Source organism: Corvus cornix, chromosome 1 (assembly GCF_000738735.6).
Source record: "Corvus cornix cornix isolate S_Up_H32 chromosome 1, ASM73873v5, whole genome shotgun sequence".
NCBI lineage: Eukaryota > Metazoa > Chordata > Aves > Passeriformes > Corvidae > Corvus > Corvus cornix.
In genome coordinates, this window is record NC_046332.1 from 33,751,923 (window position 1) to 33,765,397 (window position 13,475).

General features: G+C 39.7%; 1 protein-coding gene across 16 annotated transcripts in view; it reads left to right on the plus strand.

Moving 5' to 3' along the window:
* DLG2 (discs large MAGUK scaffold protein 2) overlaps positions 1–13,475 on the plus strand; it is a 1,001,253-nt gene that overhangs the window by 153,262 nt on the left and 834,516 nt on the right. Inside the window, exon 1 of one of the 16 annotated variants that reach the window (XM_020584337.2) lies at positions 3,122–3,600. The exons of 13 other annotated variants lie outside the window; for them this stretch is intronic. In XM_020584337.2, the coding sequence (XP_020439926.1) occupies positions 3,571–3,600 (30 nt within the window). In that variant the 5' untranslated portion in view covers positions 3,122–3,570. Of the gene's footprint in view, positions 1–3,121; positions 3,601–13,475 lie in introns of those variants that run through there. 2 more of the 16 variants (XM_020584340.2, XM_020584344.2) reach the window with 2 other exon arrangements.

The following is a 13,475-nucleotide window of genomic DNA, read 5'->3' on the forward strand; positions in this document are numbered from 1 at the left end:
ATATTGAATTCAGCAGGATGTTGCAGGCTCTGGTTCTAAATATAGTGGCCTAATTAAACCCTATGCTTTGGTTATCCAGGTGGAAGTTCCTGGATACAGTGAAGACTTTAATGCTAGAAAGGAGCATTAAATTGTCCAGTGTAAACTGCATTAAAAGACCATCACATTTAACTCACTTACCTCATATTGTTGGTTTTTATATGACCTTAAAATGGATAGGTTGGTAAAATTAGAGGAGAAAGAAGCAGTCAACTGGGCAGATGGTTTTCACATGGTGATCCACAGAGCCACTGGTGTCACAGTGGGAAATAGTTGTTATTCTTCCTATATTAAGGCTTCCCAAGAGACAGAGCTCATCACAGAGGTTATTTTTTACCATCTAAATTGACTATGAGCAACTATAAACCGCGTCTTTTCACCCCAGATGGCTGCTCCTCAATTTTTTTAGTTTTTGGGTCAAGCCTTTCTATAGTAGATTTCAGTCAGGATCATATGTACATATAATAAAAAGGCTGGAAGAACAGAGGGAAAAATAGAACTAAGCAGGAATATGACCTCCAGAAATTAGAGCAGAAGGAGGTGTTGCTAATAAAGGGCAAAGCAGTGCTAAGGATTTGCAAAACTTATTCTTGGGGAGAAAAAGTGAATGGAAAAAGTATCTAGTTGGAGAAACAAAATTAAGCAGCTCAGCCTCTTTTTGGGGTGTGGGATGGGTTGTTAATGGAAATGAGGGACTGTATCTTTGAAGAAACACTGGAGACCCACTGATGGTCATCTGCTGCCAGTTATTGATAGGTGTGTATTAAAAGCTATGACTGGGAGCCCTGGCAACCAAAACCAGCCTGAGGAAGTTTGAAGCTGGGGTCTGTGTCCCCAAAAGCATGGCTTCCTTCTGTGTGGGGCTATGCGAGATTATGCAGATAAAAAGTATGTGGCAGTATTTTAGGGAGCAAACTGCTCAATTATGTGTTAAGCTTGAGGAGCACATGTGCAAATCCTGCCCTGTTAAATGCTCATTGTCATATTTAGTAGAAGGAGGTGACAGTCAAAAATTGGAGGAGTGCAGGAGGAAGCTTTTTGGTACACTGAGGGAGCTGTACGTTCATGTAAGCATCACCAAAAGGTTGAAACCCTCTGTTTTTCAAATAGACTGTAAATAGGATCATGAATTCACTGGGATCATCTCACAAGAGTAGAGTTGCAAGTAGAAGCATTTGCAGATCATTCACTTAGGGACCAATTTCAAAATACATCTCCATATGCCAGTTTCAAGTCTGACATGAAATTTTACAGCCAAGTCATTAAGTAATTTTGTGTATGAAATATTTCACACCTTACTCGATTACAAGATCAGCTTGAATCTATCGATTAGAAGAGGACAAACTGTTGGGTGCTTTACACCCAAGTGTTAAAATATCTCCTGATTTTAGAGTTGACTGAATTCACTTTTACCCAATAATCCTTAGAACACAAGGGTGGCTTACATTAGACCATATTAATGGGTTAATTTATTCTTAAGGAGATATTAAATTGGGTCTTACTTCAAGGATGTTTGAAAGTTCCCTGTTTCATGTAATCTATAGTTTAATAAACTTGTCTGACTGTTTGGCTACCTAAACCTCAGTAGGGAGAAAACCTGCAGGTTCTAGCACAGCCTGTAAACACAAATCAAGTTTGTTTTGTGCATATGTGTTTGCTCCGAGTGAGTTAAAGCCTTAGACACAGTTCTAAGTGCTCTGGAGACTTTCTCTTTAAGATGTTGTATCCACCAAGACGTTAATAGTTGGGGGAGGGTTGATTGCTCTCTGACCACATATCTGATTCACTATGGATTTTGTAACTTTGGTAGCAGTGACCTCATTTTGGCAAAATAATATGTGTCATTTACTGAGCGCGTCTCATTGCTCCAACAATCACGGGAATATTGGGGTTATAACCTGAGTAATTTATGAAAGAGAGACGACTCTTAAATAATCTTTTATTTTCTTGGAAAGGCTTATTTTATTAAAAACGCATTTTAGCTCTGAGTGAGAAGGAGAGATCCTCAGCAAAGCACCCAGGGGAGATTTTGCTGTCCAGTGTGTTGAAAAGGTGAATTGCAGTGTATGGGTGTCTAGACATTTCCTCTTGTTGCTGTCAACAGTCCAGTTGGCTGTGTTTTTTTTTTTCCCAGTGAATAGAAGCATTGATTTTCCTCTCTCTTTGGCCAGAGCTTTCATTTTACATATCTTTCCCCTTCTGAGTCTCTTTCTCCCTCCCTCTTTCTTCTCTCTCTCTCTTCCTCTATCTGGAAGAGAGGGAAGCCTGTAAGAGCTGACAGCAAGCTTTCTAACTCAGAATGATTCATGTAAAACACCTGAAAGGCAAGCTCTGCACCAGCATCACTGCAAGAAAGGTAGGGCTGTGGGGACTTAAACAGTCTGTAAAACTCCGAGCAAAATGTAGAGAACATGAGATAAATAGATTAAGTCTGTGGATCTGTCAATGATGCAAGAAAAGTTTGTGAGAGAATTGAAGGAGTGTTTGAGCTCTGTTGTTCAAGGTGCTTTCTTTTAGTTAAAAGTTTGATGTATTTTTCATAGGTGGGGGAAAAAAAAGGTTCCCCTGCACAGCTTTGAATAATGTATATAATGTAGGGGTTTTTTTTTTCACGGGTGGTAAACTATAATTATATCACTGTTGTGCTTGACAGATCCACGTGCATGTGTAAGTATGCAAATCCCGGTTCTTTCCCCTGACTGATTATTTTCTGCTATAGCTAAAGTTCGCCTTATCCAGCTGTTATTTATATTCACTTCCCTAAATCCGAATCTGACCCAGTAATTCTGAGCAATTGTAGCTGTGACGCACGAGTTCTCGCACACACCTTCATGTTTCAATCATGCACTTCCAGCAATGTGTGTTTGTAGGAATCATGCTCTTAATAAAACCCCTTACAACCCAAAGCAGTTGTTTTGGCAGAGAAGTGACAGCACTGTGATAGATGGGCCCGATAGTTGTGTGTTTTATGCTTGCTCTGAGTTAGTAGGGAAGAGGAGGGAGAGAGCGAGTGAAAGGGGGGAGGAAAAAAAAGACAGGGAAGGAGAGAGCGAGAGGGAGAGAGATTGAGAGAGAGAGAGAGAGAGAGAGGCTGAGAGAGAGAGACTTGGCAAGGGAAATCTTATGGGTATACTGAAACAGCAGATCAGAATTGTGAAACCAGAGCTAGGGCTGAAATGTGATGCTTTTGCTCTTTTGTGCTTGTTGTGGTTCTCATCTTCCCATTTAGAGGGCTGCACACCATTCAACAGCATATTTTGATCTCAGATTGAACAATGCAGCAATCAAGCCTGATAAGCCACCTGGAAGTTTTGCTTGAGACGATTTCTAGTGGGTTTACTGATCCCTGTGAGCATCATGACTGCCTTTAGCATTGTGGAGGAGGACTCGAGTTTCTTATGAGGGCCCCACTTGGAAAAGCCGGCTGTGCAGATTCAAGCCTCCGGTTCTGTTCATGCTATTCAAAAGCCTTTCCTCACCCTTGCTGATTTATTTTTATGATTTACATATACTCCTGTGGAGATTTACAGGATGGATTGTCTGTGCATTGTCACGACCAAGGTAGGACTGGAAACATTGCTGTTCTGTGTACATATTTCTCTGCTATTTTTCTGTTCCTGTAATTAAATAGATTGAGCATGTCCTGTGTCAGGTTGCAAGATAAAGTGATGAATAAGCTTTGCTTCTGTGAGCATTTTATTCTCTTTATCTGTAGATTATGCAGTTTGTTTCTATATCACTTCCTAAATGATATGTTTTTTACTTATTTTTTACTAGCAAAAGGAAAAGGATTTCATATTCTATCTAAGCTTATGCTTGTGTCTATTAATATCTCTAGCAACTAGAGCACTTTCAGAATACATGGCATACTGCACATATTTTCTCAGCTTATCAGTTTATTCTGTAAACTAAAGAATAATAAAGAAAGGGGGCATTATATGGGTCCTAGGATTTTAAGGAGGCCAATCAGATGTAGTTTAGATAGTCATGGTGTTTCTGATTGGAGAGATGCAAGTTTCTTGTGGCTTATTGTGGCTTTTTTGGGGAAAAAACATAGATTACTTTGCCTCTCTAGGCCTGAAAAATAAAAATGCCTAGGTCCCAATTCAGCACTCTTATAGTGATTTTAGATCTAACCAGACTGTTTGGAAACAGTCCTTCTAAATAATTCCTTCCAAATGTGAATATAGACAATTTCTTTTCCACAACAGTGGCGTCAGGCTAAGGACCTCAGGGTTAAGGACACTTCCCAACTTAAAGATCTAGTGTCTAGTGTAGGGATAAGCTGAATGATTCCTTGAGACATCCTCAAACTTAGCAAACTAACTTAATATTAAATGACAGGGCGATGATAAGGGAACTCCCTTTCTGTTGCTACAGGGCAGGGAGCTCAGCGCGTGTTTGCAAATGCCTTTGCACGTGGCGGTGGTGGGGTTTATGAGGAGCAGTTAGCAGGGGATGTCCAGCTTTGGTGTTCAGCACAGTGCTCCCTGTTCTGCCTTACTTTGGTGAATTTCATCATTTCCACAGGACTTGCAAAATGCCTGAGTGGCCAGAACACCTGAATGCTGCACAAATGATAAGGCAAAGCAGGGGTTAGCACTGCTGTCATCACTGCTGTCATTTTTTGCGTCATAGTGATGCGGAATGGGGACACCCATCTGTAACACAGAGAAGGGCAGCAAGATACATCCTGGGCACCCATGGGCAGCAGAGGTGTGGTGGGTGGCCACTACAGAGAGCAGAGCGCGCAGTGGAAACAGATGCCAGCTGTCATTCCCATCTTGCTGGTGGAGAAACCCATATGGGAAGAGAACAAGAGGTGAATGAGGCCACAGAGGAGGATAAATTGGAGGAGGCTGTGGCCTCATTCACCTCCTGTTCTTTCCAGGTCCTCCTGGCTCCTACAAGCCATGCTGGATCTGAGATTATATCCTCAACCAGCCTTGGAGCAGAGCAGGGTCACCTGTGGGTACCTGTTGATGCAATACCAGTGAAAAGCGCTCAGCAGTGGAGGTTTAGCCCTGCTGAACAAAGCTGGGATGCAGGATCACACTAAACATCCAATTTACACTTCCAAGTGTTGCTTTCCAGTTCAAAAGGTTGAAAAGAAGAGCTTTGATTAGCCCTACTTCTGCGTGTCTTGTGCAGTGGAGACCTGCAATTGCATCCATCCTTGGCCTTGAGAGTTTGGAGAGTTTGGGATGGAGATGTATAGGAATTGGATTTGGGACAGGGGAGTAAGTCAAGTTTTAGGATGGTATAATTGGAAAAGTACATGTCCCAGTACCTTTTTTTTTAATGTGTCAGGAAACATCATTTATTTATTTTACGAATTGGTGCTGAAAGTATTCCACTGAATATTTTCCCATGGCCTTCTGGGAAATAAAAAACATGGATTCACTGCCAGGTCACTACTGCTGCTGCCTTGAGCAGGGTTCCCAACTCCATCTACATACATTTTTCCTTTCAGCTTTTCTGTCTCTTAAATCCAACGCTGAGTGTCTGAAATGATCTGAAAGTCAAGCATGTGAGTGAGCCTCATATATTCAACTCCAGATATTCAGTCTTTGCTGCCAACGTTGGTGTTGGAATGAGATACAATGTGAATTGTACGTGGCTTGCTATTTGCATGCATATGGGAACAACATAATATCATATGTAATTGAGCTGAATAATGGCAAAAGTCTAGTTTCAGAAGTCTTTCATATTGCAACGGCTTGAAACCAAAGAAGTTGCAGTTATTTGCTCATGTTACTTGGTGCCATATTTAAATAGCTGGACTAGTGTTGTATTGGTCCATAATCTGTTATTTATTTGCATTGGAGTAACTCTCCTTCCTCTAAACCACCAAAATTTTTTATCTGTTTATGCCAATATTAACCAGTATAATAGTAGCAGACCTTTTTCAGAACAATTATTATTATTAAAAAAAAAAATAATTCTGGTAAGCATGAATTCTGTAGAGCAACAATGTGGTCATTTTTCACCTCAGATCTGTTAATTGTCCTTATTTGAATAGCCATTTTTCTCGTTTATGCAAATAATTGCCATTCTTTGTTTTGAAGAAGTGGATCTTGATGTCAGGGAGTAAATACATCAGGTTTATTTTTCAGATCTTAAGTAATAAAAAGGGAGTAAAGGATAAATGCTTTTTAAACTGCAAAAGATGAAGACTGTTCAAGGAGTTGACATTTTTAACACTTGATCATTAAATTTAGTCTGGAATTTTTGGTATTTTCACAGTATAGAAAAAGACATAAATGTTGTGGTGGAGTGAATGTGCCCTTGTAGATTATGTTCAATGGATCTACAGATCCTGCTTTGAACTCTGCGTGGTAAAAGATGGCATCTAATAAAATTAATTTCTGATATACCTTGCCAAATCTTAAATCCTATTGATGTTTTTTCAGCCAAAGTGTAAAGTATGTTTAAGATAGATTTAAGATATGAATTTGTACAAATTTTTCCTCTTCTTTTTATTTCCTTCATTTTTCCATCCATTTCTGAACACAGGACTGCAGAAATGCTGAATCAGTCAAGGACAGCTTCTTATGGTTGTCCCGGTTTATTTTAATTGATCATGTTCCCAGCATAGCATCTTTCTTTTACTGTCGTATAAAGCAAGTTAATTTGTGGCATTATTTTATCATTAGGAAGAATTCGGTATAAATTAAAGCTTAGGTTGAGCCTCCATCCCAGTGGGAGCACCAGGAGTTTTTGAAAAGGAAGAACATACCCACTGTGCATCCCAACAGTCAAAGGCAACATGCTGTCCTCTCCTCTAGGTACCAGCTCTCATTCCATCCTTCTGCCTTTTACAGACTTAAGAATACAACGGGAGCTGCCACTGGTGAAAAAGAACATAAATAGCTCTGTGTTGCTCACTGTAACAGGGGCTGCTCCCCTGCAACCCCCAGTTCTTGGTGTTAGGTTGCCTAGGAAAGATGATCAACTTTCACTGGAAAAAACCCCCAAAAGCTAGGCCCTAGTTGCTAGAAAGGAGAGCTCAGAGGTGGCAGCTCTGCAAACTTAAAACCCAGAAGGCCAATGCCAGGGCTAGCTTAAGACCTTCTCTCAGGATAGAGATTTTAAAACTTCCTGGGCACTCTAGGCTAGTGTTTTAGTATCCTTAACATCAGTAATGTCCCTAAGAACTATCAATGTCGGTTGCCACTTGTTTTGGGAGTTGTATTTTGAGGTTTGCTTAAGAGCTAAGATTTCATCACCTGAATGCTTCTGTGTTTTGAGATTACACAAAGAAGAGGCACCACTTAAATAATCCAAATTTATTCAAGAATACTAAGCCACTTGCTTTTTGTACCTGACTCCTAAGTTCTCAGCACTGCTGAGCACTGGCAGCAGCAGGGTTCCTGTGTCCCAGAACTGTCCCCTCCAGCCTGTAAACCAGGGAACTGGCCTTTAGAACCAGAGAGAACACTCAGCTTGAACTTGGCTTTTTAGCTACAAAAATAAGTTTCTGTCATCAAAATATTGAAAATTCTGCACCATTTACTCCATTTTAGAGATTCTTGTTGTTAGCTTCCAATTAAGTAGAGATTTACACCAGATCAGTCACTACACAGGTCCTACATTTAATTTGTGTCACTGACCCCCGTGGAGCAATGAATTGAAAATGTGATTGTTCACATGACTGGAAAACTAGAAAAAAAATTTGGGGTTTGGGTTTTTTGTAGAGTTAATAAAAGGCTCAGTTCATTCCACCAGTGAAGGAGTTCGGCATTTTGTTTTTATTTTTGTAGGGTTTTTTTATATTCTGTATTAGTCTAGTTTGGAAAATTAACAATCTCTCTTCTTTCATGCCTGTCCATCCAGCACCTTCTCTAAGAATTTAATTCACATGTTTAAAAGAATGAAATAAAGATGGAAGGAAAACTCCCTATTTTGTATTGGTACTGGGGAGAAAAGCAGTAAGCTTGTTTATGTTGTTAACCCATCCTAAAGTTGCATGCGTACAATTCTGAATGACAAGGTTGCCAGGAGCCAGCAACATCTGTCTATCCTATTTTCTTCTGCTCATCCAGCCATACATGTGGAACAGGGCACACCACTGTGTGCACTTTAGGCAAAATTCTGAACAGATGTGTGATCAGAACTCACAATATGCATGATGGTCATGGAAAATAGAAAGTTACAGTGGTCAGTGATAGGACAAACATCTGGCTTATACCCTGGGTGTGGTATCACTTTTCTGTAGGTCTCTCCCACTCCACACACTCATCACCCCACTTTGTAGCATGAAGTTAAGAGTAAAGCAGAGGAGAGCTATAAAACTTGTCTGGCTAGTTCATTTTGAAATTACACTAGGTATTTCATTATAAATTCCTGTTGATAGTGTGCTGTATTAGGGAAATGCAGGAGCCGGTCTTGTGTCCCAGTACACGAGACTGTGGATTTTCCACAGTGAGAAGGAAAACATCATTCAGCATTTAGCCCACAAAGCCGACTCCCCAAACCAACTCAGTTGATTTGGAGGGTTTTTTTAGAACATGGCTGAAAAATGGAAAAGTGTGGATATGGCACCACTGGAGTGTTCCAGCCTCTCTAATTTAGAGTGGCAGCAAAAGCAGTTCTAAGATGCTCTGAGAAGGGCAGAATGGTACATGAGATCAGCTCATCTGCTGGAGGTGAAGAGCAGGGCCACACACTGTGTGCCAGCTGCTGGTCCCACTTTGCAGATGAATCTACTAGATGAATTCAGTTGAATTATTGATTATTGGCCCTGATACTAATGCAAATAGCTAATAGTTAGACTATTTATTTATGCTGAGGTGACTTTGTCATAGGCCTGTTGTCCCATCCCTTCTCCCCTGTTCGATTATGTTAATCTGAAAAAAACCTCAATATAGAGATTTAAAAAGGCACATACTTAGAGAATGAGGTTCAATTTGTTTTGTGGGACTTCCTACAAGATAAGATGTATGTGTCTGAGAGGCTGTAGAGTCAGTCCCAAAATTAGGAAATTATAAAGCTCGATATAGATACTGAAGTTAAGCAGTGCCTCAGGTGTTACCAACTAGTATAATCTTACCAAAACTAACAGAGCTGTAGAGAGCTATACTGCATGAGGATTTGATTTAAATTTAGTTAGATATGAAACAAACAAAAAAACCCCACATTTTTGTGTGCCTGCATATTGTTAATAGATCTGGGCAACATTTGTTGATTTTTCTTTCCAAGACTCCAGGCTTTGAAACATTGCAGTTTGGAATCATAAACTGGGTAGCTAAGGTTTTTTTGTGCTGAATTTCCTGGCTATAACAAACTGAAAACAAAGGAAACATAATGATTTTCCCCCCAGAGGTTCACATTTAGCAAAAATCAAGATCTTTTTCTATAATCATTATTAGGTGCTGATGAGCACTTCAAACTGTGGTGTTTTCCTGCCAGACCCTAAAAGTGTAATAGTGCTGAATCCATAAAATTTACATGTAATTTAGTAAAGTCTATTCTGAAGTGGTACTTTAGGACAGCTTTGATGACTATGGGTTGGCTGCTGGCTAAACTGCATGGGCTTAGAAGAGTAGGAAGATCCTTTTCATTGATTACCATTTATCTTAGCTGGAGAACATACTCAGGGATGTTTGGCAGATGGGGAGTGTATCTGAGGATTTATTTCAAATCTTTATTTACCAATGTTAGATTCTGGAACAACTATTGTGAGCCTCTAGCATTTGGATTTTAGACATTATGAATGTAAACTGATGAGACACATGTTGTCTTTTCTAGAAAAATAAAATAATTTGGGGGGGGGGGGGGGAGGGAATCTCCAGAAAATTACACAGAACAAACCAATGTGCACTGCATATGTAATGTCTGGTAATTATATCTTGTCAAAAGCTCAACTTTTTTCTCCTTTATTCTTTAGAAATGTGATAATAGTGCCTTTTCCCTTGTAGTTAATTATAAATTTCAGGAAGAATTAAGACTGTTAAATTCTTCTTCCCCTCTTCCCCCTCCCTTGGTCTCTATGGCAGCAGCAGGAATGAAAGTGAATTACTTTGATCTCCATTTCTGGGTGACATTTCGTTTCTTCCAAGCACTGACCTTGTTTCGTGCAACTGAAATTTTCAATAGATTTCATTAGATTATAATTTGGTGATTTTAGAGAGATGTCTTTATTGAGACTGGTTATGAGCTATGAAAGGAGAAGCATGATTTTTTTTCCATAAATCTATGAAGAGCTCTATAAACTGAGAGCAGGAAATGTTCAATTAACAGCTCAGGCAGATATGGCTGGGGCTTGATACTGTACAGCAATGGAGAGCTGCAGAGGTGAGGCAAGGTGGAAGACACTGAGCAAGAGAAAGGAAACAACAGAGCTTGATGCTACCTCAATTAATAATAGTGCTGCTTAATGATAGCAGAGCTATGCACCCTTAGCAGGTCCTTTTCCTGATATTTGGAGGACCTGAGTGGAGGTGGGAAGATAATTTCCCGGTGCCAAGGTGAGCTTCATTTTTATGCATTTCACGTTGCTGGAAAAGCAGAAAAGATCTGTCTTGTGGCTCTAATTCTCAACATAAACATGTATTTCTTTTCTGTGTTAATCTGCTTGATACTGCTGTGCAAATTTCCTTCTGTATCCATTCACCTGATGCAAGACTTCTGGAAAATGAGAAGATATGTGCAGTCAAGGAGAACAGAATGGTTATTTATGGGTGAATCATTAGACCAGGGGTATGGCCTGGTATATTATTATATTTTGCTCAGTCTGAGACCTCCAGTTGAGATCTACAATTTTCATTACTTCAGAGAAGATAATTTTCAAGGATGCGTAGGAGTAGCTGAGAATGTTCCACAGGGATTGACTTCAACCAATGCTTTGCTGCTGGAGACGTCACTCAAGGACTTGTAGACAATTTCTTGTATTTGTATTCCTGGCCATTTCAGTGGATACACATGTAATCTAACCTGTGACTTCTTTTGACTCTGATCAGCAATACCTTCTCTGAGAAAGAATATTAAGTTAGATCTTAGAGAGTACTGCAGTTCAATGAGCACTGAACCTTTATATTCCTAAATATCCTCTCTGGATTTTGTTCCATTTTCCTGTAGAGCTAAGATCTGTCTCTGAATGTGTCTCCAGACACAATTACATTAAGTAATATTTGGCCATCTGAATTAGGTATTGATATTGATCTTTTTTGTATATAAAATCTCTCCCTGCCTATGAGAAAGTGGCAATAAGCTATAGGTGCTTACTCCTAAAGTCATTCAACACAAAAGAGGAATTCTTCCTTGAAATCTTACCCAGAGCTTGCTGAGGTACAACTGCATCTCTGTCACCTGAAACCTCTCTTGTGCAGTGCTACAAAGCTCTCACCTTCCAGTTCAGTATTCAACATGCAGTTGTTTCCCTCTGAAATATTGCAGTGGGCACTGATGCACTACCACTCTGCATTGTGTTAATGCATTTCCAAATACATTATACTGATGTTTGTAAATAGTGCTGGTAGCAGTCAGTTGTTTTAACACCTGACTGAGAAAAGCATGTAAGAAAGAAGCTTGCTTAAGGGTTGCTTGCTAGGAAGGCAGGTGTTGTGCATGGACTCTGAAGGCCTCCAGCCTTGTTTTTTGTTTCCTGAGACTGGTGCCTTTCTGTTTCCTGGTTACCCATGGGGTCTGCATTTCTGGAGGTTTGATAAACCTATAGGTTTGGGAATTACATGTATCAGTGCCTCCAGAGAAGAAACTGCACTGTGTCTAGCTGAATGTGGGGGTAGCATCTCTATCTGACTTTGCTCAACGCTTCATTGCTTCCTGACTGTATCATTGCTATGCAATTTATCAAGCATTTGAAGCATCAACCCAGAAAAAAAGCTATGAATGATGATGAATTCAGCAAAGAGAATGGAATTATTCTTTTGTGTCCCAATGTCTCTTTATACAAAAATTGCACAAGCTGAAGATCTTATTGTGTATTTTGAAGGCTTTGATTTCATTAAGCTTTGATAAAGTCTCTGCCTGGATGGCTGTGTCTGTCACTGCATTGGAGCTGTCTCAAGGGTGAAGCTTAGTGCAGGAGGCCGAGTATCCTCAAAGAAAGGGGGTAAAGCAAGACTGTGGAAGTCACTCATTCATAAGCTACAGAGAAAAAGGCCCTCTCTTTCCATTTAAGATGCAGAAAAATTTTATTGGGACACATTCTCCCAAACAGCAGGATGAGGTGTATTTGCATACCACTATTAGCAAACATGAAAAACAAACCAGAGGCGCTTCTGTCCTCCCTTGAAGGCTGTCTGAAGAAAGACAATTTTAAATGATGGATTTTCATAACTTTTGAGATTTTTAGCTTTTCAGTGTAGTGGTGGACCAAGGTCTATAGTTTTTTTGCTTACCAAACTTGTAAGCTGAGGAAAATGTTAGCAGTAATAATCAAATGGAATTAATTCCTTCTACAGCCTGTTAATATCTGCCAATGTATTTATTCCTATGCTTATTTGTATTGCTTATGCCTGCAGAATACTTTATATAGTGTTAACTTTTTGGCTATTTTTTTTAATTGCCTTTCTCTAGATATGACATGTTGGAGCTTTTTGCTATTAAAAACAACCTGAGCACTTAGGAAGAAAAGTGTTACCAGCAGCTGATATACAACCTTACATCTAAGACCTGTTTCAACTAGGTGAGGGTCTAAGAGAGGAAAGGTATGAAAAGCATTGGTTTTTACACAATACAAAAAGAAGTGATTATTCAAATAAGAAATCAGTGGTAATTTTCAAAAATAATCCAACTCCAAGTCCCCAAAAAGCTGTAGAAGAAAAGTGTTCAGTCCTGGCCCTTGAACTACATGCATTTCTCAGACAGTACCAGTGCAACGTCATGTTGCCAGCACAGTAATTCAAATATCCAGCTGTGCAAGGCCAAACACTGCAGGTCACCCTACATCCCAGAGGAACAACCAGACCAGCTCTTGCCCCGAAAATCTGGGAACTCTATAGAACTGCTGCCTCTGAGCAATTCCCAGTTACTTCTGTCTCTTTGACCTCTGAATATGCACAAGTGCCAGGAGATTCTGGGCCTTGGGACAATTTAGGTATGAATCTCAAATACAAGAGTACTTGAAGAGAATTAGCCCCTCCTGCTATGAGGTCTGGAGCTTTTATTTTGTTAAAGTATCCTCTTAAAAATGTGAGGAGTCTCCTGACAAAGTTATATACATAGTTTCCTCTCTAAGATCAGGCTTTGTAATCAGAAAAATGTTTTCAATCCAAAGCACATTATTAATTTCCTTGCCTTTAACTTGCCTTGGAATAAAGACTGGAAGTGTACAATCGTTAAAGGAAAAAATAATTACTAGTGTTTCATGCAGTCTTTTTAATCAGAATTCATTTATAGTTTTATTATTTTGATAGGATTACATTGTTTGCTCTTGCATTCATCCTTTCCTTACAGGAGATAACACACACCCA